This window comes from Schistocerca americana, chromosome 9, assembly GCF_021461395.2.
Source record: "Schistocerca americana isolate TAMUIC-IGC-003095 chromosome 9, iqSchAmer2.1, whole genome shotgun sequence".
Lineage (NCBI taxonomy): Eukaryota > Metazoa > Arthropoda > Insecta > Orthoptera > Acrididae > Schistocerca > Schistocerca americana.
In genome coordinates, this window is record NC_060127.1 from 160,092,494 (window position 1) to 160,119,428 (window position 26,935).

Sequence of the window (26,935 nt, forward strand, 5' to 3'; positions counted from 1 at the left end):
TGGCAGGTAAGGAAATGTCACACTCAAACTATTTATTTCATTGGCATATACATTTAGATATCATTTCGCAGGATGGAGGGCTCATGAACAACACTGACCACTCCTATACTGTATCGTTACTGGTGACAAGAAATGGTGCCTACACTACCATAAGGAAAAGAAAGAAATGGTCAAACCCAAAAAATCAGCAACTCCCTGCACAAAGACCTGCATGTATACACAAAAGACAATGTTATGCATCTGACGGAGCAGCGACAGTGTGGTGTATTATGGATTGCTTCTCCCAGGTGTAGCCATCACCGCTGACATTAATTGTTTACTGAGACATCTTGCAGGTTCAATCCAAGAACAATTACCAGAAAGACTGCTTGAAGTGACACTGCTCCAAGATAACATCCACTCACATTCTGGAAGACTGACTAAGACACTATACAGGAGCTGGGTTGGGAAGTCATTGCTCATCCACCTGATATTGTGCCCTCCTCAGATTTTCACCTTTTCCGCTCTCTATCCAGCAACCTTCAGCAAACATCCTTTCCAGATGAAAATTCACACCAAACATGGTGCAAAGAATTCTTCAACTCAAAAACCACACAATTTCTACATTCGCGGAATTGAGAAGTTACCCCAGCATTGGCAGACTGTTGTAAATAGTGAAGGAGAACATATTATTGATGACTGAAGTCAATGTTATGGGTACCTGTTGTGTTTATTAAACTTATGAAAAACTGCTATGAACTTATGCACCAATGCAATATATGCCCAGTTCTCCCTTTCAAACTGTAAAACAAATGCTCTCAGTCTCTCCTCATTATGCTCTCTCTTTTTGGCCTTCAGTTATGCCACTTCCTGTTATTATTAATTATGGTCTTGCCCTTCTACCTGTTCATGTACGAGGGCTTTTTTTTTTCCTTTCTCTCTTCAATGTTCCACTGGTGGAAACAACAGTGATCATCAAAAATAATAAAGCACTCCGTCTTCAGGCCCCAAGTGGCCTACCAGGACCATCCGACTGCCGTGTCATCCTCGGTGGAGGATGCGGATAGGAGGCGTGTGGGGTCAGTACACTGCTCTCCCAGTCGTAAGATGGTATTCTTGACTGAAGCCGCTACTATTCGGTCGAGTAGCTCCTCAATTGGCATCGTCAGGCTGAGTGCACCCTGAAAAATGACAACAGCGCATGGCGGCATGGATAGTCACCCATCCAAGTGCCAACCACGCCCGACAGCACTTAACTTCAGTGATCTCACGGGAACTGGTGTATCCACTGAGGCAAGGCCGTTGCCAATCAAAAATATTATTTGTAACATTTAGCTACACCTTCCAGCTACTTCTTTACACAGTTGTCACTCCAACTTAGAAATTTGGTGACGTGGTACCAACTTTCGAATTCACTTCTCATAGAAGGCAGTTCCCTGTGCTTTCGGCCAATTCTCTACGCTGGTCTGTGGCTCACTGTTTGTGCCAAAATGCTGTTCTCCTAGTACGTGTTCAATGTGAGGAAAGAGATGAAAATCAGAGGAGTCAAGTCTAGGTTCTATAGTGTGTAACCAACAGAGCCCGGATTTGAAGGTTTTAACCTTGTAGAACATAAAAAGAGCTACATCCTATGTTTAGATCTAGAAACGGCTAAATAGGACTTTTACAGAAAAAGTAGGGTCTAAGGAGATATTTGCATAAAACACAGCTTTTAAATTCATTTTCTGAATTAATACAAAGGTTACTCAGAAATTAAGACCAGATTTCTCATAAAATCACTCATAAGAAAGCATTGGTCTTAGCAGCCAGAGACTGAGAGACTGTGGTCGCTCATGCACATGTGCGGGGGAGGGGGGGGGGGGGGGGGGGGGGGTGGAGGTATTTTCGATGAAGACCTTGTTGGCTGAAAGCTCACTTTCTGACTTTCCATTGTTTGATTTTTTATAAAATAACTCACAGATTTCTTTTATTTTTTTTTTTTTTAAAAAAGAAGACTTTTTATTTAATTCCTTACACATTTCTCTATTTTTCTACATAGTTTGACATTTGTTGTAACATTCTACAAGCTTTTGTATCCCTGAGTCATAGATGTCTGCCACCTGTGAGAATAACTAGTCTTCAAGTACAACTTTCACCTTATCATCTGTTGCGAAGCACTTACCACTGATAAACTTCTTCAGCTAGTGGAACAAGTGAAAATCACTTGGCGACAGTCTCCATGAACCTTTTCATCCACAGCGTTGACTAAATCTTCTGCGATCAGTGATGGTCGGCCTGATCGCAGTCCATCAGGAACATTTTCCTGTCTGTCCATGAAAGCTCTCTCTCACTTATGCACTTTTCTGTCACTTGGCGCATTTGGACCATACATCCAACTTATCTGTTAATGAATTTCTACTGCTGCAACATTACTTGCTATCAAAAACTAATCACTGACCATATCCCACAGCCAGCAGGCTGATCAATCGTTTTAAACATTTGGAACTGCAACTGTAAACAGCACACTGTGACATAAGCAACACAAATGGCATTGTTTGATGAGCAAGGCATGCCAGGAGTTGGTGTCCACACACTTTCCAATTTTCGAGTGACATTCGATAGTCTACAGACCTTAATACCCGAATAACCCCCATACTTACTACCGCCTCATACTACAGGTGATCAGTTATATAGATTAGCACATTTTAAGAAAAGACATTATAAGTTTATACACTGTACTAAAATCAAGAATTTGTATGGTGCAGTGTTGCTTGTCTTTATAATTCGATAATGAGTCAGCATCCTGCTGCATCAGTGACACTTGAGTCTACTTACTTTTGTAGTTCAGAAGGTATCAGTTCAGCCACACTGAAATCAACCTGCATGTGACTCATTGTCACCACATTGTCTCTCTGAAAATATGTCATGCTGCTTCATTGGGACAAACCCAGCCAGCCTTTACTTAAATGATGTATGACAATAGAGAGGTATATTAAAAGAATGAATCTGTGACACTTGAGCCTACTTATTGTTATAGCTACGAAGTAAAGTTGCATGATGTGTTGACTCATGTGTAGTGCATTTTAAGTGTAATTTTATCATGCCTTAACAGAAACCACCAAAAATAGGTCATATTATCCTACCTGCTGACGAACACTGTTTTGAACTGCAAGGATTACCTGGCAGAACCACTCCACTACCTGTCAGATTCGTCCACCTAAAAATCCTGCCACAGTGACCTCACTCCAGAGATCCTGCAGGACTTCCAGTCTCTCCTCAAATCCTTTAACCCGTCGCTGCCCCCTCTCCCCCCCCCCCCCCCCCAAACCACCAGTACTCTCTGCACTCCCACCTTCTACATGCTTCCAAAAAAAAAAAAAAAAAAAAAAAAAAAAAAAAAAAAAAAAAAAAAAAAAAAAAAAAAAACCACCCAGGATGCCCCATTGTGGCCAGTTACTGTGCCCACACTGTGAGAATCTCTGCCTCATAGACCAACACCTTCAGTTTATTATCCACAATCAACCTTCCTATATAAAAGATACCAACCATTTCCTCCACTGTCTCTCCACAGTTCCTGTTCTTTTAGCACATGGTGCCCTGCTTGTCACTATCAATGCCACCTCCCTTCACATTAACGTCCCTAATATCCATGGTCAGCAGTTATTGAAGTCTACCTTTCGCAACACCCAACGGATTCCAAACTACACTCCTTTCTGGTCCCCATGGCCAACTACATTCTCATGTACAATTCCTCTTATTTTGAAGGAAAAACCTACACACAAATCTAATGTATGGCAATGGGCACCTGCTTGGCACCATCCTGTGCCAACCTGCTCATGGGCCTTCTAGAGGGATCCTTCCTAACCACCTGGAATATCTAACCCCTCATGTGGTTCAGATTCAGTGAGACATTTTCATGATCTGGGTTGAGGGTGGGGACACACTATACACATCCCCCAGAACTTTAACATCTTCTCCCCCATTTGCTTCATCTGATTCTCCACAACCCTTGATGTTGACCTCCATCTGAAGATAGCTACATCAACACCTATGTCCATACTAAACTGACCAGCCACCAGCAATAGCTCTGCTTTGACAGATACCACCCAATCCATAGCAAGACCTCCATTCTGTAGTGACGAGCAGTCTCTCTCAAAATAATATGCCAGGAGTCTCACTGAGGCCTTCACAGATCATAATTACCCTCCCAACCTTATACAGTAACAAATCTCCTGTGCCCTATCTCTCCAGTCACCCATCATCTCCCAAAAGCCCCCGTCTGACCACAGCGGAGCATTTCACTTGTGACTCAGTACCACACAGGACTGGAGCCACTGAATCACATTCCTTACCAGATTTTCTACTACCTCTCATCGTGCCCCGAAATGAGCGATGTCTACCCACTATCCTGACACCCCTCCCACCATGGTGTTACACCGCCCACCAAACCTACACAATTTACTCATATATCCCTACACAACCCCAGCTGCCAATCCCCTGCCTCATAGCTCATATCCCTGTAATAGATCTAGATGCAAGACCTGTCCCATACATCGTCCCACCACCATCTACTCCAGTTTGGTCACAAGCATCACCTACCCCACCAAAGGCAGGACTAGCTGTGAAACCAGTAATGTGATCTACAAGCTAAGCATTGGCCAATGTGCTTCATTCTATGTGGGCATGACAACCAACAAGCTGTCTGTCGGCATGAATGGCCCCTGACAAACTGTGGCCAAGAAACAGCTGACCACTCAGTTATCGATCACACTGCCTAACACAACTTTCTGCATTTTAATGGCTGCTTTACAGCCTTTGCCATATGTATATTTCCTACCAATACCAGCTTTTCTGAAGTGCACAGGTGGGAACTCTCTCTGCAATACAGCCTATGTTCCTGCAACATTCGTGGCCCTGACCTTCGTTAGTGATTGTCCTTCATTCACCTACACCCTTTACTGTTCTCACTCCTCACTCCAGCAGTACACAGCATTCCACAAGCATACCCACAGTCTTTTTACTTCTCTCCTCTCTTGCTCTACGACCTCCACTTTCTTCTCCTGGTAGCACCTAGCTACCCTACATCTTCTCTCCACCTCGTCCCTGTATGCTTCCATAAACAACACTTTACTGTCGCCTACCGGTACCCTGATCTTTCTCCTCCTCCTCATCCTAGCCTCATCCTTACCCACACCACCCAGACTGCTTCCTCCATCATGTGCCATTGCTTGCAGTCTGGCCTTGGCAGCCAGAGACAGTGGTCATGTGTCTCTTTCAGCTGCGATTGCACGAATAGAGTGTGTGTGTGTGTGTGTGTGTGTGTGTGTGTGTGTGTTTTCCGTTTCAGTAGAAGGCCTTCTGGCCACAAACTTACATGTTTAGCAGTCTTTTTATTGTGCCTGTTTGTGAGTCATCATCCCTGCTGTATGGTGAGTAGCAATCTATCCTTTTCATAATCCTGTCAGAATTGATAAGTCCAATATGACATGATCGACAGGTGAACTAGAGATACTGCGGAACACTGCTTCTGATTTTCACTGTGGTTTCAATTTTGTGTCTGATCAGACACTGGAAGGAGAGGGAGGGGTTGAGGAGGGGGAAGAAAGTGATGGGGAGAACACAGTTCTCATAAAACCTGTCACGGAGATCATCATCTGTAGTCTTCCTCCAGCTGTGAGGTTATCCTTGATCATGGCCTCCAAAGGGTTCTGCGTCTTGCTATACGACCCTTCTGCCCTTTTTTTTGTTTGTTTTGTTTTTTGGGCTATTCTTGTAGGATCCAATCTCATTACATGACTGAAGTCTGGATCGGCAGATATGGTGTAAAAAGAATGCTTTGTTACTGGCTTTCTTCATCACCTCCCCATTCCTTAACTTTTTCATCCTGGTCTCCTGTACAGTGGATATCAGTAATTTCATTTCTGATGCCTTGAGTCTTGATGCCTCTCTGTGAGGGTACATGCTTCAACACCACATGTCAATAATTGCTATGAAGTAGTTATTGAACACCACCTATTTTGCTTTTTCTGGAATCACACTGTCCCATAAAAGGGTTCTCACTTGCTGGTAGAATTCTGGAACCTTTTGCACACTGCCGGTAACCTTCTGTCTAGTCAAATTATCCCTACAGGTATAGCAGTAAAGTTCTGGTACAGAGTAAATAGTTTACAAGTAAAGAAGACCACACACAGACGCTTTGAGTTGTCGAAATGCAGATACAAAAGAGGAAGGCGGCTTGCTGGCTTTTGGAATCAACATTTCTTGAGCTAGAGTATGCACAGGCCACCCTCTCCCAAAACACACACACACACACACACACACACACACACACACACACACACAATCAATGTCAATGTCTTGGTCTCACTTATGTGGAGGTTGTACTCATAGATATGGGATTACCATGCCTCAAATCTGAACATACTCTTCTGTTTCACCCCACAACACTACATTGTCAGCAAAGGCAACTGTCTCAGGTTTCTACTATCGTACATTCATTAACTGTGTTTCATCACATTTCTCTACCTCACTCTATCGCATCTCTTCTCTGAAGTCAATTGCTGCTAGTGATCTCTGAGTATATCTACATTCCTCTCATTTATTTTATTATTATACTTCTCATGAATAAATGTGACCGGCATTTTTTCTGAAACATAGTAATTTCTGAATTTTGTATTTCCTATATGTGTAACTTATTGTAATGAATGTCATCCATTGTTATATGTAAGAGGGCATGATGGTCCTAATCTTGCCAGGATATAAAACTCAATAAATGGATAAAATAAATAAAAACAATTACTGAAGTCATCTGCATTAACAAACTACCTGACTGCTGTAATAACCATAGTAAAGCACGAAATCCAATGAGAGCAATTCTTAAGTTAACCAAGTGGAATTTTTAATCTGAAAGAATCCTGAACGCTGATAGAAATTTAACACCAACTAGTGCTCTGCCTTAAGGCCATACTGTCTGACAGCCTGTGTTATAAGTGCCAACTAAAAACCCATGTCATGCACCACTTGCTGGCCAATATGAGGCATGTGTGAATTCAGTTTCCCCTCAAAAAGCCTACACTCACTGCTTCAACCTCTATCGATACAGCAGGTACAGCAGAGAGTAATGTTAACTGTATCAAACACATACAATCTGCCAGTTTACAACAGCATGATGAAAAGTAATGTCTCTGAATGCTATATGTGGAAACTAACATTTTTCAACAAAACAGACTTTATTAACATTCTACAATTTCATCATGCCTTTCTCAACATAGTCACCCTGGTGACCAACATTTTTCCAAACTAGAGACCATTTTGTTGATACTGTCACTGTAGAATGTTTGACTTCGTTAATGAAGCCATGGCCTCACTTCAGCTTGCACTGCTTCACCACTATGAAAGTGAAGCCCTCAAACACATTCTTTGGGAATGCAACAAGTCCTATCACAAACAAGTTCAGCTCCACAGTTTCCTTCATTAAGAGCATGACCAACACACCATCACACATTACAAATGTCGATACTACCACCACCACACACAGTTTTCACTCTCTTGGATTTCAATTGGCACCACATTTTCTGTTGTTAGAAACTCTTACAGCAAGCTGTTTCTCATGCACCAACACAGTTACGCACCAACATGTTACATGCCACAAGGGCCCTATTTTTTTTTTTTTTTTTCAGCCAAATTACTGTTGTAAATGCAAAGTCAACATACCCATTCCCAGTGTTGGATTTTTCTTGGTTCATGCACGGCGCTGTTGTCAGTTGTTAAATATGGCGGTTGTGTTTCACACATCCACAGCATTAGAGCAACAAGGTGGGGGATGAAGGCCCATTGAGAACTACAGGGAAATGCAGCCCACATATGGGGAAATCAGTGTGAGTGGTAGCGGTGCTGTTAGTTCAACAAAGGCCATGAGGTCTTGCATGGTGAAAGTAGATCGGCGTGTTCACATCATGGCCACTTCCTGGGAGCTTGCCATATTGTATGGGAGTGCTTATGACATTGTTCGTAGGTGCAAGGGTACTGAAAGGTTTCAAATCGGTGGGTGCCTCAGCTGTTGGATGACATGATGAAATGCAAGCAAATGATGTCTTTCTGAATCATCTGGAATGGTACTCCAAGAAATGTGAATGTTTCCGGGAACATATTGTTAATGTAGATGAAATGTGGATACTGCATTTCACATCAGAATCCAAGCCGCAGAGCATGATGTGGAAACATCCGGGTTCACCTGTGACAAAGAAAGCTTCAGGTATTTCATGGGAGATACTGGACCTCATCCGTAGTGATTTCCTCAGTTTTGGACTGCTGAAGAAACTTACGGTACAGCAGCAATTCACGAGTAATGATGAAGCGAAGACAGCAGTCCGACAGTGGTTCCATAGTCAGCCGAACAAATTCTATTGCAGGGGTGTCTCAAATTTAGGGCTCCGAGGGACAAATGTGTGAATCTGTGTGGGGTCTATGTCGAAAAATAGTGTAAGATATGTAGAATAGGATGTACATTTGTCATTACCTGTGTGTATCTTACTTTGGCTAGTAAAAAACAGAGACAAAGAGTTTCTGATTTTGCCCTCGTACAGTTCATAGCCCTCTGCTGGCTGAGGGTTTCCACTTGTGTCCACGAATCAGGAAAGTCGACTGAATAAAATGTACGACACACAGTGCCTCAAGCGATATTGAGAACAGAATAATAAATTCAGAGGCATAATGTTTCCGATGCAGAGGTAAATTTGGAATTTCCATTTAAAGATGCTGAATTGAATATAAGCTACCTAACATACGACTTTTTTAGTTATTCACACGAGAATCTTGGCAGTGACATTACAGTGGGTACAAAATATGAGTCGATCAGCAGCACAGGCCTCACCTAGAACAGGTGACCCCTTCAGCTCTTGCAGCTCCTGTGTGGTGAAGTACAACACAGTGGTGTACGTCTTGGGCAGGGCTTCTATGTACGGGCGCCAGAACGAGTCGGTGGAAAATCTCTCCACCAGTAGCAGCAATGACAGGGCCACGTTGGGCATATGCTGTAGCATTGTGTCTTCACGTATCAAGGGACCTGTAAGAAAGAACAATGGTGCATTTACCAACAAAAATGTGACTACTGAATCTACAGCAATTATAAAGTCACCTCCGTTAACACATTTGCAAACTGGAAAAAATACTGAAAATATAGAAGCCATCAACATCACAGGATCATTACATTTTCATTACCAAATATACTCATTAAATAAAATGACAACTTCGAATACTGTATGGTCAATGTCATGGGCCAAGTTTTTTTGTCTTACAGTTTCAGTTTTGGAGAGCATCTCTAGAGTGATAAGTTGTGACGTACGCTTGTTAATCTTCTGGCTGCTATGTGCAAGACACGGCAGTCCCGAGTCTGATGCTGCAACATCACACTACTCATCGTGTGTTGAATGCTGAATCCTTTTAACAGTCTCAGCACTTTGCAGCCCTTTTTTCTGGGCTTTGGATAAGCAGTCAGAGTCAGAAGTATTTGTCTGCGCTGTTTACATTATTTACGGTCTTCTGTATCAACAACACAGTCTCACAATGTGGCACAAAAATCCATAACAGAGAGAAATCCAGTGGCACACACTGAAATATCATCTGTTGGGTTTATAGCAAAAGATAAAGCATGTCAATCAAATGGATCTAGTGTGTCACAACAGATAAAGGTTTAACATAACAGTCAAAGGGTTAAAATTCATTCCTAATTAAGCAATTTTTCTTACAGAATGTTAATATTCACAATATTATTGAGGTAAAATTCTTTTCTACATGAGAAACAACAAACTATCTGGCAAACTCACAACTGCTTACAGAGAAACGTGTGAGGAGCGCAGGAAACAAGTATATAGAAACCCATGTCCAGCATAGTGATGAGACCAGCTAGAAATGTATGTGTGCTGTGTGACTCATACCCGGCATCATCACAAAAGCAAAAAGAACACATTGAATAGGCAAATGCCCAAAGTGCCTTTACGTCATGTACATTTTCAATAACAGGACATTTTGCTATAAATTACGTATCCATTCTCAAAAAGAGGCATTCTGTGACAATGCTGATTACTTTCCTCACTTCATTAAGTACTCTAACTGATCTTCTCCAAGGAGCCATCAGTAGTCCTGTTTTGAAATAAATAAACCAGACAATTAAATGGGAGGAAAACTTCTCACTATACAGGGCATCAATATGGTCCCACTATCATTTCAAAACATCATAACTTGGAAACTATCAGAGATAGCAAATCGGGGTTTATTGTAAAATGTTTGGCAGCTCTCAAAGCTTTTTTTCCTTAGTCCTCTGCCGCAAATTTAATTTGGAATTCATCAAAATGGTGACAGGCCAGGAGTCATCTCATACGCAGATCAAAATCTGTGAGAAGGGTGCTGCGGAATTATCGATACCAGTACGGATGAGCACAACCAGCAAAAACGAGCAGAATTAGGTAGTTCAAAAACTTTGCAGAAACAGCCAGCGTGAAAGACTTTAATCGAAGTGTACATATCCCCGTGTCTCAAACAAGTGTCGACAGAGTGGGCACTGCATTTCAGTGCAGACCCCAGTTTGGATTTCAATTATGTGGGATGTGCTTAATGACACACTTCCTGAGAGGTGGCTGGGTCTTGATGGTTCCATCACAGGGACCCTATGCTCTCCCAATGTCATTACATTAAGACTTCTTTCTGTGGGTTACATCACGGATCGTGCGTACAAAATACCATTCAATGACACAGACTGCCTAACTGGTCTACCAGAAACGGTGACCAATTCACAGCCAAGTAATATAGCTTTAGAATGGTGGTTGTAGAAAGATCATAGCCAGCACAGATTTGTGATGAGTGTCCTGTCTTGTCAATGACAATCTGTTTTGAACCTGACAAGAATTGCTGCTGCCAATAAACTTACATCCGTAACAGCCAATTCCAAGCAAACAATGTGAAGGAAACTACTTGCATGGAACTGGCTATCTCCAAAAAGACAATTGCTCACAGAGCCATATGAAGCTGCACATCTTCAATGTACCAAATAACACTGAAATTTAATTTTATCCATATTTCGCAGCTGATGATGATGGACCCACAGGGTCCAAAATGCTTCATGTACTTAATAAAACACGAAAAGTTGTGACTGAAGGCATTTTTTAATTCATACCTCCAGAACACTGAAATTGGACAATAGCTGACCAGAAACATGCTGTGTGGCCCAGTGAGTCGCAATTTTCCCTGGTTTCATATCAGGCAAGCCAAAGGGTGCACTAATGCCCCAATGAGTTGTTTAACCTGTAGTGTGTGGAGGCTGTAGTTCAGGGTGGACGTGATTCTGTGACGTTACAAGGGTGTTTTTCGTGCCATTTAGTGTGTCCACTCACTCAAGTTACTGTGGACATGAGCCAGGATGTTTATTTAAACCTTCTTTGTGGCTAACTATTGTATTTTCTCCTACATCTTCACAATGACTATACTGTGCAATAGAGCCCTGCAAGTGTGTGTCCTATGTGCATGGTCTGCACTCATCTGCAATACATCACAGAGCATGAATACATTATGCGAATGTTGGCGGAAGTTGCCAAATATGACCGATGCTTCCTTGCCTAACCACATTAGTGAGTGAGGACTTGGCTATGGCCACACCAATGTCATGCACTTCTGAACATAATGCAGATATAACATGTTTGCACTCACTTGCACACAGACTGCAAATTTTAGGTGTGCATTTGCACAATGCAGTTCATGTACCACATGCCTTGGGCCACATTTATCCAAATAATAAATACAGGTTAAAAATTATTATTCATTATTTGTGAGTAACAAATAGAAGTATTTATTCCAAATATTACTCATTTACACAAATAAAAATATTTGTTCATCTGCTAATAAAAAACATTACACATAACAGATAATTTTCAAATCCAATGACATTTATTGCTTCAATTCTTTGTCATTTATTAAACAAAAATACTTTCTGTTGCTTCTAAATTAATTTTCAAAAGAACTCTTTTTTTCAAACATCTCATCAGCAAGTTCATTTGATTTGTGAAAATCTGCCACTGCGATACACTAAAGAACGTGCGTTCTATACATGTAAAGAGCATATCGATATGATGTATTTCTGAAATTGTCTTTAATTCAGGGTGAAACAAGACCTTCAAATCATAATCGTCTTCATCAAAAAATTGAGTTATCACCAGTTCCCCTGTAGTTTTCGCAAATAATTCATTGTGGTTCCACATTACATTCACCTCCCATCATGTTCAAAATAAAAATTTCCTTTTTATGACATGATTTGGAACTCTTGACCCAATTTCTTTGACATTTCTTTGGCAGTTATACACCTGCAGTTTGTTGCAAGCCTCCCTAGGTTATGAACAGTAACACAGGTGAACTATTTGTTTTTAAGTTTTAGGCAAGATGGTGATGCAATAATTGCAGTTGGTGTAGAAAAGTGGAAAAAAAGGTCCCAATTGTATGTTGCAATGGCCTCTTGACACTTTCTCTATAAAGCTGCCAGTGTGCTGCAATATTATGAACCTTTTCAAGTATCCAAACTCAGGATCTCTTCTGGAACTACCCACTGTGAATCCAAAAACATTTTTGAATAATAAAACATTCAGCAGCATTCCACTAACAGTTTAAGAGACTTTTAGATAATACTCATTGGATCCTTTTACCAACCTCCCAAATCAGATGATACGATTGCCGAAAGGTTGAAAGTAAATTTGAGTCTAATTTCAAACACATACCCGACTCATACAATTTTTGTTGGTGGTGACTTCAATTTACCCTCGATGTGCTGGCAAAAATACAGGTATAAGTCCGAAGGTACACGTAAAAAATCCCCCCGAAATTGTACTAAATGCATTCTCTGAAAATGATTTCAAGCAGTTAGTTCACGAGTCCACTTGAATAGTCAATGGTTGTGAAAACACACTTGACTTCTTAGCGACAAATAATCCTGAGTTAGTAATTAGCATCAAAATGGATGCAAGGATTAGTGAACACAGGGATGTCAAACTCAACACTATAACTCCCAAATCCGCCACAAATAAATGAAAAATATACATATTCGAAAAGTAGGTAAAAATTCACTTGACACCTTCGTGAAAGGTAATCTACACTCCTTCCAAATCAACAATATATCGGTAAATGTAGCCCAGCCATGGCTTGAATTTGAAGAAATAGTATTGACAGCAGTTTAGATATTTACACCAAACAAATTAAACAAGGGAGCTGATCCCCCTTGGTACACAAACGGGTCAGAACACTGTTCGGGAAACAATGAAAAAAAAGCATGCTAAATTTAAACAAATGCAAAATCTCCAAGACTGGCAATCTTTTATGGAACCTTGTAATGTAGTGTGGACTTCAATGCAAGCTGCTTATAATAGTTTCCACAGCAAGCTGTCTTGAAACAGGGCAGAAAATCCAAAGAGATTCTGGTCATTTGTAAACTATGCTAATGGCGTGACACAATCAATGCCTTCTCTGCACGATAGTAATGGAAATACTATCAAAGACAGTGCTGTCAAAGCAGAGTTACTAAACACAGCCTTCCAAAATTCCTTCACCCAAGAACAGCTGCCAACATAAGTATCCTCAGAGTAGTGAAGCACCTTAAACCAATTGATAAAAGCAAGTCTTCCAGTCTAGACTGTATACCAATTAGGTTTCTTTCAGAGTATGCTGATGCAATAGGTCCATACTTGACAATCGCTCGCTCGACAAAAGACATGTAATCAAAGAATGGAATGTTGCAGAGGCCACACCAAGATGCAAGAAAGGTAATAGGAGTAATCTGATGAATTACAGGCCCATATTATTAACGTTGATATGCCACGTGATTTTGGAACATATATTGTGTTCAAATATTATGAATTATCTCGAACAGAACAGTGTATTGGCACACAGTCAACACAGATTTAGAAAACATCTGTTCTTGTAAAACATAACTAGCTCTTTACTCACACGAAGTGTTGAGTACTACTGACAAAGGATTTCAAACTGATTCCATGTATATACAGGGTTATTACAAATGATTGAAGCGATTTCACAGCTCTACAATAACTTTATTATTTGGGATATTTTCACAATGCTTTGCACACACATACAAAAACTCAAAAAGTTTTTTTAAGGCATTCACAAATGTTCGATATGTGCCCCTTTAGTGATTCGGCAGACATCAAGCCGATAGTCAAGTTCCTCCCACACTCGGCGCAGCATGTCCCCATCAATGAGTTCGAAACCATCATTGATGCGAGCTCGCAGTTCTGGCACGTTTCTTGGTAGAGGAAGTTTAAACACTGAATCTTTCACATAACCCCACAGAAAGAAATCGCATGGGGTTAAGTCGGGAGAGCGTGGAGGCCACGACATGAATTGCTAATCATGATCTCCACCACGACCGATCCATCGGTTTTCCAATCTCCTGTTTAAGAAATGCCGAACATCATGATGGAAGTGCGGTGGAGCACCATCCTGTTGAAAGATGAAGTCGGCACTGTCGGTCTCCAGTTGTGGCATGAGCCAATTTTCCAGCGTGTCCAGATATTCGTGTCCTGTAACGTTTTTTTCGCAGAAGAAAAAGGGGCCGTAAACTTTAAACTGTGAGATTGCACAAAACACGTTAACTTTTGGTGAATTGCGAATTTGCTGCACGAATGCGTGAGGATTCTCTACTGCCCAGATTCGCACATTGTGTCTGTTCACTTCACCATTAAGAAAAAATGTTGCTTCATCACTGAAAACAAGTTTCGCACTGAACGCATCCTCTTCCATGAGCTGTTGCAACCGCGCCGAAAATTCAAAGCGTTTGACTTTGTCATCGGGTGTCAGGGCTTGTAGCAATTGTAAACGGTAAGGCTTCTGCTTTAGCCTTTTCCGTAAGATTTTCCAAACCGTCGGCTGTGGTACGTTTAGCTCCCTGCTTGCTTTATTCGTCGACTTCCGCAGGCTACGCGTGAAACTTGCCCGCACGCGTTCAACTTCCACAAGTGACAATTACAATAACTTTTTAACTGAACTCTTGAGTATATTCAATGAATGCTTCCCTTTTGTAACAGTGAGGACCAGGTCCCAAAAAAGTAGATCCTGGGTAACAAAAGGAATTAGAGTGTCTAGTACTACTAAGAGGAAACTGCATATGGAGGCAAAAGTAAATCAAAGCCCTCAATTTCTTAAGTATGTAAGCACATACAAAAAAACATTTGACAAAATAGTTAAACTAGCAAAACGTACTGCAAATAACGACTTCATTTCAAATGCAAAAAACAAATCAAAAGCTGTTTGGTCTGTTATAAGAAGTGAAGTTGGCAGTGAGGCAGAGAGAAAATGCCCTTCTAAAATAGTGATAAATGGTAGAGCTGTTACAGAACCCAGTGCCATTTGTGAATCATTCAATGACTTTTCATAAACTGTAACATATTTGGTGACTGTTCACCACCAAATACAAAGCCCAATATGACAGATAGCAATTGCACATGTTTTAAGTTTTCTCATGTTTCCATCTCAGATGTCATCAAAATCATAATGTCCCTAAAAAATTCAAAATCTGCGGGGTGGGATGAGGTCCCCACTGAAATAATAAAAATAGTCCGTCACAGTATTGCATATCCACTCTCTTTCATAATCAACCAATCATTTGATGAGGGATGTTTCCCAGATCGATTAAAATATGCAGAAGTTCGGCCCATACACAAAAAAGGCAAACAAGATGAATTGGGCAACTATAGGCCAATCTCACTGTTACCAATTTTCTCAAAAATATTTGAAAGAGCTGCATGTGATGAGATTGAAAATCACAATTCATCTAACAGCATTATCTTAGGCAATCAATATGGTTTCAGAAAAGGCTGCAGCACAATCCATGCAATAAATGAATTAGTCACAAAAGTCAGCAGATGTCTTGATGATAGAATGTGTGTGTCAGGCATCTTTTGTGACCTGTCCAAAGCCTTCGACACAGTAAATCATGACCTGCTTCTCCAAAAATTGGCACGCTATGGTTTTCAAGGCAAATCTCTTAGCTGGATGTCATCATACTTGGCAAACAGAAAACAAAGAGTACTTATTAACATCAACGGCAAGAACTTTCTCTCTGGCTGGAAAAACACTCAATTAGGTGTTCCACAAGGCTCAATATTAGGGCCACTGCTTTTTCTATATTATATTAATGATATGCCATGTCAGGTCCAGTCTGATACTATCCTCTATGCAGATGACTCAACAGCCGTAGTCTGTTGTAAAAATGAGGTAGACCTAATTCGTCATATTGAACAAACACTTGGGGAAGTGGAGGCATGGGTCAAAAACAATAACTTAACATTAAACTTTACAAAAACAGAAATTGTTCTTTTTACCACAAAACAATCTGCACAGTCTATAAGTGAAATAAGGTATATGGACAAAAAATTAGAGACTGCAGACTGTGTCAAATTCCTTGGCGTGTTAGTCAATAAAAACCTGTTATGGAGTCGCCATGTGGACAACATACTGGGTCGACTGAATAGCCTTGTATATATTATGAATATCTTGTATAGTATTACTGATTTAGCTGTAAGAAAAACTGTATATAATGCATATTTTGTTTCAGTCATTAGATATAATATAATTTTCTGGGGGTCTGAAAAAACAAATTTACTTAGAGCTTTTAGACTACAAAAAAGAATCATCCGGGCAATGGTGGGAGCAAAACCAAAGCAACACTGCAAACCTTTATTTGTAAAACTGGATCTAATGAGCATTCCAAGCATATACATCTATGAAACTCTCACTTTCACGAAAAGAAACCCACAACTTTTTGAGGGCAACTTCTTCTTGCATCAATATGATACAAGACATAGAACGAGCTACATGTTACCTACCCACCGTTTAAAATCATATGAAAAAACCCCATACTATATGGGCATGAAATTTGTAAATAAAATATGGAAAGATATGGATGACCCAAATGTAAAAGGCACCAATAGAGACCTGGAAAAATATCTGAAAGATAAATGTTACTATAGTGTAGAAGATTTCATGAATGGTAACAATGCATTATAATTGTAATTAAAATACCTCTTTGAAGATGTTACACCATGTATATTATTAGTTTGTTGTATTTTTAGTATTGTTATATATAGTGTAAAAACTGACAAGTCACCTATGTCACAATCTTTGATTGTATAAGGCATGTTATGTGATAATAAAAATTGAATTGAATTGAATTCAATTCAACCGTTTCTTCGCTCGCTGCAGGCGGACCCGTTGATTTCCCCTTACAGAGGCATCCAGAAGCTTTAAACTGCGCATACCATCGCCGAATGGAGTTAGCAGTTGGTGGATCTTTGTTGATCTTGGTCCTGAAGTGTCGTTGCACTGACTGATGTGAGTGCATTTCAAGCACAACATACGCTTTCTCGGCTCCTGTCGCCATTTTGTCTCACTGAGCTCTCGAGCGCTCTGGCGGCAGAAACCTGAAGTGCGGCTTCAGCCGAACAAAACTTTATGAGTTTTTCTACGTATCTGTAGTGTGTCGTAACCGTATGTCAATGAATGGAGCTACAGTGAATTTATGAAATCGCTTCAATCATTTGTAATAGCCCTGTAGATTACAAGAAGGCTTTTGAAACTGTATCTGACGAGTGGCTTACAGTCAAATTCTATGCTCATGGAATATCTTGTCAGTTATGTGACTGGATTCATTATTTCCTATCAGAGATCATAGTTTGTAGTAATTGACAGAAAGTCATTGAATAGAACAGAGGTGATTTCTGGCATTCCCCAAGGTAGTGTTCTAGGCCCTCTGCTGTTTCTTATCTACATAAACAATTTAGGAGACAATCTGAGCAACCACCTCAGGTTGAGTGCAGATCATGCTTTTGTTTATTGTCTAGTAAAGTTGTCAGAAGATCAATACAAATTTCAAAACAGTTTAAAAAAGATATCTGTATGGTGCAAAAATTGGCAGTTGACCGTAAATAACAAAAAGTGTGAGGTCATCCATATGAATGCTAAAAGGAATCCATTAAACTTTGGTTACACAATAAATCAGTCAAATCTAAAGGCCATAAACTCAACTAAATACCTAGGAATTACAATTATGAACAACATAGAAATTGTTGTGGGGAAGACAAACCAAAAACTGCGTTTCATTGCCAGAACACTTCAACGATGCAACAGATCTGTTAAAGAGACTGCCAATACTCAGTTTGTCCATCCTCTTTTGGAGTACTGCTGTGCGGTGCGGGGTCCTTATCAAATAGGATTAATGGAGTACATGGAGAAAGTTTAAAGAAGAGCAGCATGTTTTATATTATTGTGAAATAGGATTTGGGGTGGACATAATTAAAAGAAAGGCATTTTTTGCTGTGGGCAGCGAACGCTAGTCACACGGTTTCGCCACATGTATGCAGTGCTCCATCGAGCATAACCCACCTTTCAAGATGACAGTTCACAAGCTTTCACACATATATTCCTGGTTTTACACTAAGGCATTTTGAATGACGCACTGAATCACCAAATCCTAATCTTACAGAAAATACCTGGGAATATTCGGAAAAGCGGATGAAACATAGCAATCCACATGCCCACAATTTGGTAGCTCTATGCAATCTAATAATCAATAATTGGCTTTAGCTCGATTTTGCATATCTCTGCCTTGGCAAATTGAGGCTGTCATCAAAGCTATAAGCAGTGTTGCAGAATATTAACATTATGTTTCGTTGGGATAATTTATTTTTCATCCATGTACTCATTTGTGCTGCATATTTTGTTTGGCAATAGGTTTGAGCACAATTACCTGAGATTATGTTCTGTAATGTGATTCATATTCAGTGGGATTGACAGTGTATTTCGAACATGCCCTAACATTCTCTGTTTTTTTTTTCCCTCGTGTCATTTATCAATAGCAGATGTATGATAAAATAATTGTACGGTAGAAGCTGCTGCTAGATTGAAACTAGCCTATAGTTTGGAATAAAGCTTCTTATTCAAGTGCCATGCAGACAGCCTAAGCTGAACAACAACTTCTTTTCATGAGAGTCACCAGAACTGACTTACCGAGTATTGGTGACTTTCGAGCAGTGTCTGTTGTCAGCATGATGTGCCTCGGGATTGCAACCACTAGCTCGCCTTCACTGATGTCTCTCTCTGCTTGTAGACCCAAACCATAGTTTGGGAAGTGGGTGACCTTAACACCACGCACCTCTGCACCATTCGCCACCGCCCACGACAACAGTCGCTCTGTGCATCCTGTGCGCTCCTTCTCTGGTGGTATCTTCATGGCTGTTTGGAACAGAAACAAGACTGTCAGCACATGAAACTATAATCTTTCACCTTTAAGCTCTAACTAAGTGGCTGTTCTACCTGGAGCACAGTCACATGTTCAACATATCACCTAAATCCAGTTACAATGAGGAATACATGCGAAAAAACTTATTTGTATTATACTGGTCAGTAGAAAAGCATTTACAGTGTCAGCAGCTGATGTATCGTATGCTGATGTCAGTAACAAGTAGTGTGACGAACAACGCGAACTGAATACAATGAATCCTGAATCAGCTGTCAGTACTGAATTGGAATGTTAGTTCATAATTTTCTATAGTTAGAAAATGCTGGTACTTTGCTCTATTAGGGGAGAAATTAAACACGTTACTACTGTTTTGGGCAAACCTGGAAATAAAGACATACAACTAGATTGTTGCAATGACAAATGTGTAACTCTTGCTAAGCTACACGTCAATCATTATGGCTGTCATATTTTCATCTTGAGATTTGTTGCCTTTGCTAGTTCACAAGCAGAACTTTGCACTCCAAACTGACCTAAGCCTTGGGCTTTGCTACAGTTTTTTCCATTCAACAAATAAATACCAAAATCAACAACCAACCACAGAACTCATAATAACCACATCAGTAAAAATTATTCTGGGTATCCATATCGAAAACAAAGGTAATAAATTCCTAATTTCTGTCAAATGAAATCATTAGATTCGGTTACTCTCATTGGTTACCGTACACTATCTCCCACCGACTACAACCAACATTGACAAACTGCCAACATCACAAAGCTAGAGCTGCAGATACTGGAAGTGCACTTCAGCCCAAATGTCTCCTTAATCTGTGAGTGGATCGCAAACTGGTCTAATACGTGCAGAAAATCCCACGATATTTGATTACTGATAATACCAATCAAATAGTTCATAATCGTAAGTGTAAACTTTGCAAATCCCATGACTATGATAATAAAAAACAGCTTGAATGATTACAGATAGGATGTTCATATTCACAGGGCACGTACATTAGTATGTTCTGCAGAAATGATCAGCATTTGAACCGTGTTGGCCTGCAAGTCAACATCGATATCGCGGTGCAACACCACCTACCGGTAAAATGTGCCTGCAGCTCCTGTCACTGAAAACTGAAGGTAATGGACCAGTGTGAATTGAGCAGATGTGCAGGATGCCTCGCAGATGTATGCGTGAACTGTACTGTCAAATCAGTGAGTTTGAAAGAGGGCGCACTACTGGCACGAGAGACTGTGATGCATCCATCTGGGAAATTGCTGCTTGTATGGGACAAACTGTTTGGCAGTGCAACAGGTGTGTGCCAAACCGTTCACGGAAGACCGTAGAACAAGACGAGATGGATCATGTCTCACCACCCCGACCACCCTCAATGAAGCTCGACACCTCATCTGAATGGCATTGCAGGATAGATCTGCATTCTCCTCAGCTCTAGTGTAACAGTGGAATAGTGTAACACATCGTGCACTGTCAGAGGTGACAGTATGTCACCGATTATTGTGGCATGAATTATGTGTGCATCACCCACTTCTCTGCCTACCTTTGACGAAAGTGCAGAAACATGCTAGACTGCAATGGTGAATGGAACGACATCACTGGGGACAGGAATGATATCAGATAGCTCTTTCGGATGAATCCAGGTTCTGTTTACTTGAAAATGATGGCCACATTTTGGTTTGCCACAGACAGAGAGAGCAGCTTCACAGTGACTGCTTTAGCACAAGACATACTGCACCAACTTAAGGCCTTTTCGGGTGGGGTGCTATTCTGTACAACCACAAATCACAGTTGGTGCATGTCCAGGACACTGTGACCAGTATGAGCTACATAAATGACATCCTGAAATTCTTAGCCGTACCCTTTCTGCACAACACTCCAGATGCTTTTTTTCAGCAGGTCAACACGCAACCACACGTTGCTCCAGAAACACGTGCCTCATTGGTGTCACAGGATGTCAGCCTTTTGCCCATGTCTGCAAGATCATGAGACTCGTCGCCAATCAAAAACGTGTGGGATATGGTGAAACAATGGATGCAATGTTGTGATCCAATGCCAACCAGACGATCTGGAACCAGGTGGATGCAGCATGAGTGAATCTCCTGTTCAAAGTGTTCTGTTTTTTTCTGCACATGAGTGTAGCTGCTTCAATTAAAATCAACAAAGGGTTAGGCAGGGACATGCACTTTGCTCGATGTCTACATATCAAGAAAGGGGTTCCACAAGGGTCGGTCTTGGGTCCTTTGTTGTTCTTAACATATATTAATGACTTGCCATTCTATATTCATGAAGAGGCAAAGTTAGTTCTCTTTGCTCATCATACAAGTACAGTAATCACACCTGACAAACAAGAATTAACTGATGAAATTGTCAATAATGTCTTTCAGAAAATTACTAAGTGGTTCCTTGTAAATGGACTCTCATTGAATTTTGATAAGACACAGTACATACAGTTCCATACAGTAAATGGTAAGACGCCATTAATAAATATAGACCTTAATCAGAAGCATATAGCTAAGGCAGAATATTCAAAATTTTTAGGTGTGTCCATTGATGAGAGATTAAATTGGAAGAAACACATTGACGATATGCTGAAACATTTGAGTTCAGCTACTTATGCAATAAGGGTCATTGCAAATTTTGGTGATAAACATCTTAGTAAATTAGCTTACTACGCCTATTTTCATTCATTGCCTGCATATGGCATCATATTTTGGGGTAATTCATCACTGAGGAATAAAGTATTTATTGCACAAAAGCGTGTAATCAGAATAATAGCTGGAGTCCACCCAAGATCATTCTGCAGACATTTATTTAAGGATCTAGTGATATTCACAGTAGCTTCTCAGTATATATACTCTCTTATGAAATTTGTTATTAACAACCAAACCCAATTCAAAAGTAATAGCAGTGCGCATAACTACAATACTAGGAGAAAGGATGATCTTCACTATTCAAGATTAAATCTAACTTTGGCACAGAAAGGGGTGAATTATACTGCCACTAAAGTCTTTGGTCACTTACCAAATAGTATCAAAAGTCTGACAGATAACCAACAAGTATTTAAGAAGAAATTAAAAGAATTTCTGAATGACAACTCCTTCTAGTCCATAGAGGAATTTTTAGATAAAAAAAATTGTTATATTAACTTAAGTATGTTGTTAAATTAACTTAATTATGTCATGTATTGGAAAATTTGACTCGTTCCACATCATTACGAAATATCGTATTCATGGAACTAGAATTAATCTAATCTAATCTAATCCATAAGCCACCTCACTCTGAGTGGAAAAGGGACTTTTGGTCCCACTATTACGTCCGCCCTTCCCTGTTCCACTGACAAGTGGTGCTGCATAATAGTGCCTTTCAATAAACCTCTGTTCAAGCTCCAATTTCTGCAATTTCTTCATTGCACTCAGTGCACAAGACACAGATGGGAGAAAGTAATACAATTCTTGATTCTTCTCAGAATAACTGACCTCACTACTCAACAGTAAATCTCTCCACTACTCAACACTTCTCTTGTAACATCTGCCACTGGAGTTTGTCAAGCACCTTGTAAAACTCTTTGTATTTGCTAAGCAAACCTGTGACAGAATGTGCTGTTCTTTGTTGATCATCTCTCTCTCTCTACAACAAACCCAACTCTGTAAGGGTCGCAGACTGATGTGCAGCACTGAAGAATTGGTTAAACAAATGTTCTGTAACATTCTGGGTCAACTGGCAGCCCCTGTGACAATGAACAATCCTCTACAGATCCTCCTGCATTCTGGCAGTTGCATTGTCTTCCAACATCCTCATGGAGCTTCCAACATTATCCAATAGATCATCAAGATATAATGTCTGCAGCTCACGGTCTAGTGGTTAGCTCTGCTCCTTCTACATCTTGTGGTTCCGGGTTGGATTTTCGGCCGGGTTAGGGATTTTTTCCACATGGGAACTGGGTGTTGTGTTATCATAACAATCATGCATGTCACTGAAGTGGCAAGAAGCAAATGTGCACTATGGTAGCGAAACTACCCCACATGGTGCTCTCTCAGCCAATAATGCCCTGGAATCATTTCACTAAGCTATAACAATCCCGTGGCAAACTCCCAGAATTTCTTTACGTGTCTTGATGTCCTGTTGAGTTTTATCTGCTAGGGAGTTCTGAATCATCACGAATCTGGTCCTATATTGATAATCTCATATTCTGTTCACTAAATAACAGAGTGGAACTGTATTTCCATTTGAGACTGATATTGACCAGAACATTAAACCAGAAGCTCAAAATAACAATATTTAAAGGCTTGTTACCATCTGATGACTACCATTGGTCTACGCCTTCTCACTTTCCCTTCCTAGTGATTTATTCATCTCCTGCAGACACTTCTGAATAAGGGTACAGGACACATGTAAAAAATAAAAAAGAATAGTAATGCAATCCACTCACCTAAAATTTTGGCTAATGAGCTCAAGCAGTACTCTAAAATTAATAATCCCACCCCCCGAGAATGAAATTCCATTTACATGACGAGGCTAATGATCATGTCATCTTGCCGAAATAATCATTTTGTCCATCACCTCTTACAGAAGTAACATTTTACTGCTTAACGAAACAGTAGAGATTACAAATAATCATTCATTTATAAAATGATGACCAGTTTTGGCCTTTATGCTGGCCACTTTCAGATCAGCAGCACCATATGGCTGAAGTTGGTGGTCCACAGAACAGATGTGCGATGCCACGGTCATTTACGGAGCAGTAGACCTTGGCATCGTGCAACTGTCTTATGCACCACCAGCTTTAGTCATATGATGCTGCTAATCTATAGATGGCCAGGATGAAGGCCAAAACCAGTCATTTTTAAATAAATGATTATCTGTGATCTTGAGTGTTTGATTAAGTGATAATTTGTAATAGATCACTTTTTCATATCCAAGCAAATTACATTTTATCATTAGTTTCGGTTTTTAGTATACCATGTTTCAAGTTAAGAATTTTCTTATCTTTTTGTCTACTAAAGATTTTCACTCCCATATATTGGGAAGCTTAAGGACAGTAATTTAAACTGACTCCTCCAACAATTCTGAGATGCCAAGTCATTACATCCCACGTGCTGAAGTAAACTGAGATCAAATTCCTTTTAACTTCATTCCATCAACACTGTGTATGACAAAAGAGTGTGGCCTGCTTCTAACACACAACACTACACTCAGTAAGGTTATGAAGAATTACAGTAGCTGCTTCTTTAGCATGTACGCCCATCCAGCATGCACTTCATTTGTGCAGTAAAATATGATATTTAGCATTCACACATATACACTGTCGTTTGTGAAAAGTGCAACACTGAGAAGGAATTATCCGAATAATGCCACACTTAATGGAAGTGGCGACAGGTGTGCAAGCAATACGCGATACGTTTTGCAGCGAGATAGGATATACGTAGGCCGAGCAGAGCCCTCTCGTGCCAGTCCGACTGGGTCGGTGTTGTGACTAGTGCAGTCAGCGCAGAGCTGTCACACAAGGTGGAAACAATACAGCGAGTGCCAGTATGCCTCACTGACATCAGAGGGGGTCATATCAGCATGTGAGCGAGTTCGAACGGGGCACAGTGATCGGTCTCTGAGAAAAGGGGTTGTCGTACCGTGACATTTCGGTTCACACAGGGCATGCTGCTATGACAGTGACGGGTGTGTGGAAGCTGTGGATACAGGAAGGTCGTACGCAGAGACGGGCGGGAACCGGACCACGGAACATGATCACAGCACGGGATGACTGTCATCTTGTTCGCACGGCCATTATGGGCCCTAGAGCGTCATCCACAGTGTAAGCTCTTCGCTGGAGCACGGAAGCAGGTGTGAACTTGTCTGCGTTGACAGTTCGTCACCATCTGCTGCAGGTTGGACCGCTTGCACGCATGCCATTACTTCCGCTTCCATTGTCCAGAAACCACAAGCTCCTCCGACCGCAATGGGCACGTGCACACTGTCACTGGGGTGCCGAGTGGCAACATGCAATCTTTTCGGACGAGTCCCGCTTCAACGTGTCCTACAGTGATGGCCGCACATGTGACCAAGCGGTACCGTAGTGAGTGCAACCTGGAGGGTTGCACTGCGGAGCGGCATAGCGGACAAACACCAGGCATGAAGGTTTGGGGCACCATCGGTTACAACAACTGATCTCACCTCTTACATATTGCGGGCACTTTGAACAGCAACCGGTACCTAATGCAGGTCGTGGAGCCCGAGGTACTCCCCCTGCTTCAGGCATCTCCACAGGCCACATTTCAAAAGGACAATGCCCGGCCACATACTGTGAGGAACGTGCAGGTCTTATTTGAAGAGTGACGGGTACCACTGCTTTCCTGCACGTTCACCAGACATGTCGGCCGTCGAACACGAAAGGGATATTGTCGGTCAGCACCTGGTGCGTCACGGTCCTCCAGTAACTGCTGTCACGGATTTGTGGGCTCAGATACAAACTATGTGGAGGGAAATCCCTCAGGAACGTATTCAGAACCTTATCAATTCAATGCCACAACTCTAATTGCAGCGCACAGTGGCCACATGACATACTGAATAGTGGGGCTCAAAGGTCATGTACAGATTTGAAAAGGTTTTTTTTTGTCACATACCTAACCTGTGGTATTAAATTAACTGAATTCTGTGTTTCCTTCTGTGTGTTGCAATTTCCACAAATGGTAGTACATATGTTCTACAGGTCCTGTTAACGAAGACACCTTTCAAGTGTCTGTGGAATGTTATCAAACAAAAGTAGCAGCCAGTGTTTGGCTGTTGTATCACACACTTTCTGATCAAAAGTATCCAGACAATGTGGAACTTACAACCACACAACATGAGAGGTGGACCCACCAGTGTAAAAGGAGCAGGAGAGTACTGTGTTCTCAGTAGATAACTACAAATGACAGAATTGGTCAGTCAAGAGAACTCACTGACTTGGTTATTGCCTGAGTAACAAATCCACCATGGACATTTTCACCTTTCTGAAGCCACAACATTGAATTGGAAATGCAAAGAAGCAACTACAGCTGTACCACGGCCAGGCAGGCCTCATGTGCTGACAGACAGAGCTCGTCAAACACTGCAGAGGGTAGTTGCAAAAATTCACATGGCGGAAGTGGAACCACTTGCGAGTTCCAAAGTGCTACCAGCAGCCCATTAGCACAAAGACTGTGCGTAGGGAGTTAAAAAGAACGGGGTCCAATGGCCCAGAACCTCCTCATAAGATGCAAAGTTTCTATAATCAGTGCTGAGCAATGACTGGGGTTATTAAAAATGTGACAAGACTGGATGGTGGATCATTGGAAATGAGTGATTAATTATGTTATACCCTGCTGCAATCCGATGGAAGGGTTTGCGTTTGGCAAATGCCTTGATAATGTTACCTACACTTGTGTAGTGCCAACAGTGAAGTATGGAGTACTGTAGATGATACTACAATGTGGGGTTTAGTGTGTGATCTTCTCGTCAGACTCAGGAAAACACTAAATATGGAAGGATATGAACACACTTTACAGTAACGTGTACTGCGTACAGTAGAGCACGAGTTCGGAGACTGTGACTGACTGTATGCAGCCTGTCACAAAGCAGCTTCTGTGAGCGAATGTTGGGTGAGCAATAACATTCCTGAAATGGACTGGCATTCCCAGAGTCCCGTACTGAACCCAATGGAACACATTTGG

The 26,935-nt window shown here is 41.0% G+C and overlaps 1 protein-coding gene across 1 annotated transcript in view; it reads right to left on the minus strand.

Moving 5' to 3' along the window:
• The window catches only part of LOC124551094 (actin-histidine N-methyltransferase), a 426,960-nt gene that overhangs the window by 382,037 nt on the left and 17,988 nt on the right, over window positions 1-26,935 (minus strand). Inside the window, exons 4-5 of the mRNA XM_047126025.1 lie at window positions 19,012-19,236; window positions 8,831-9,022 (exon numbers count right to left, since the gene is read on the minus strand). Of these exons, the coding sequence (XP_046981981.1) occupies window positions 8,831-9,022; window positions 19,012-19,236 (417 nt within the window). The remainder of the gene's footprint in view (window positions 1-8,830; window positions 9,023-19,011; window positions 19,237-26,935) is intronic.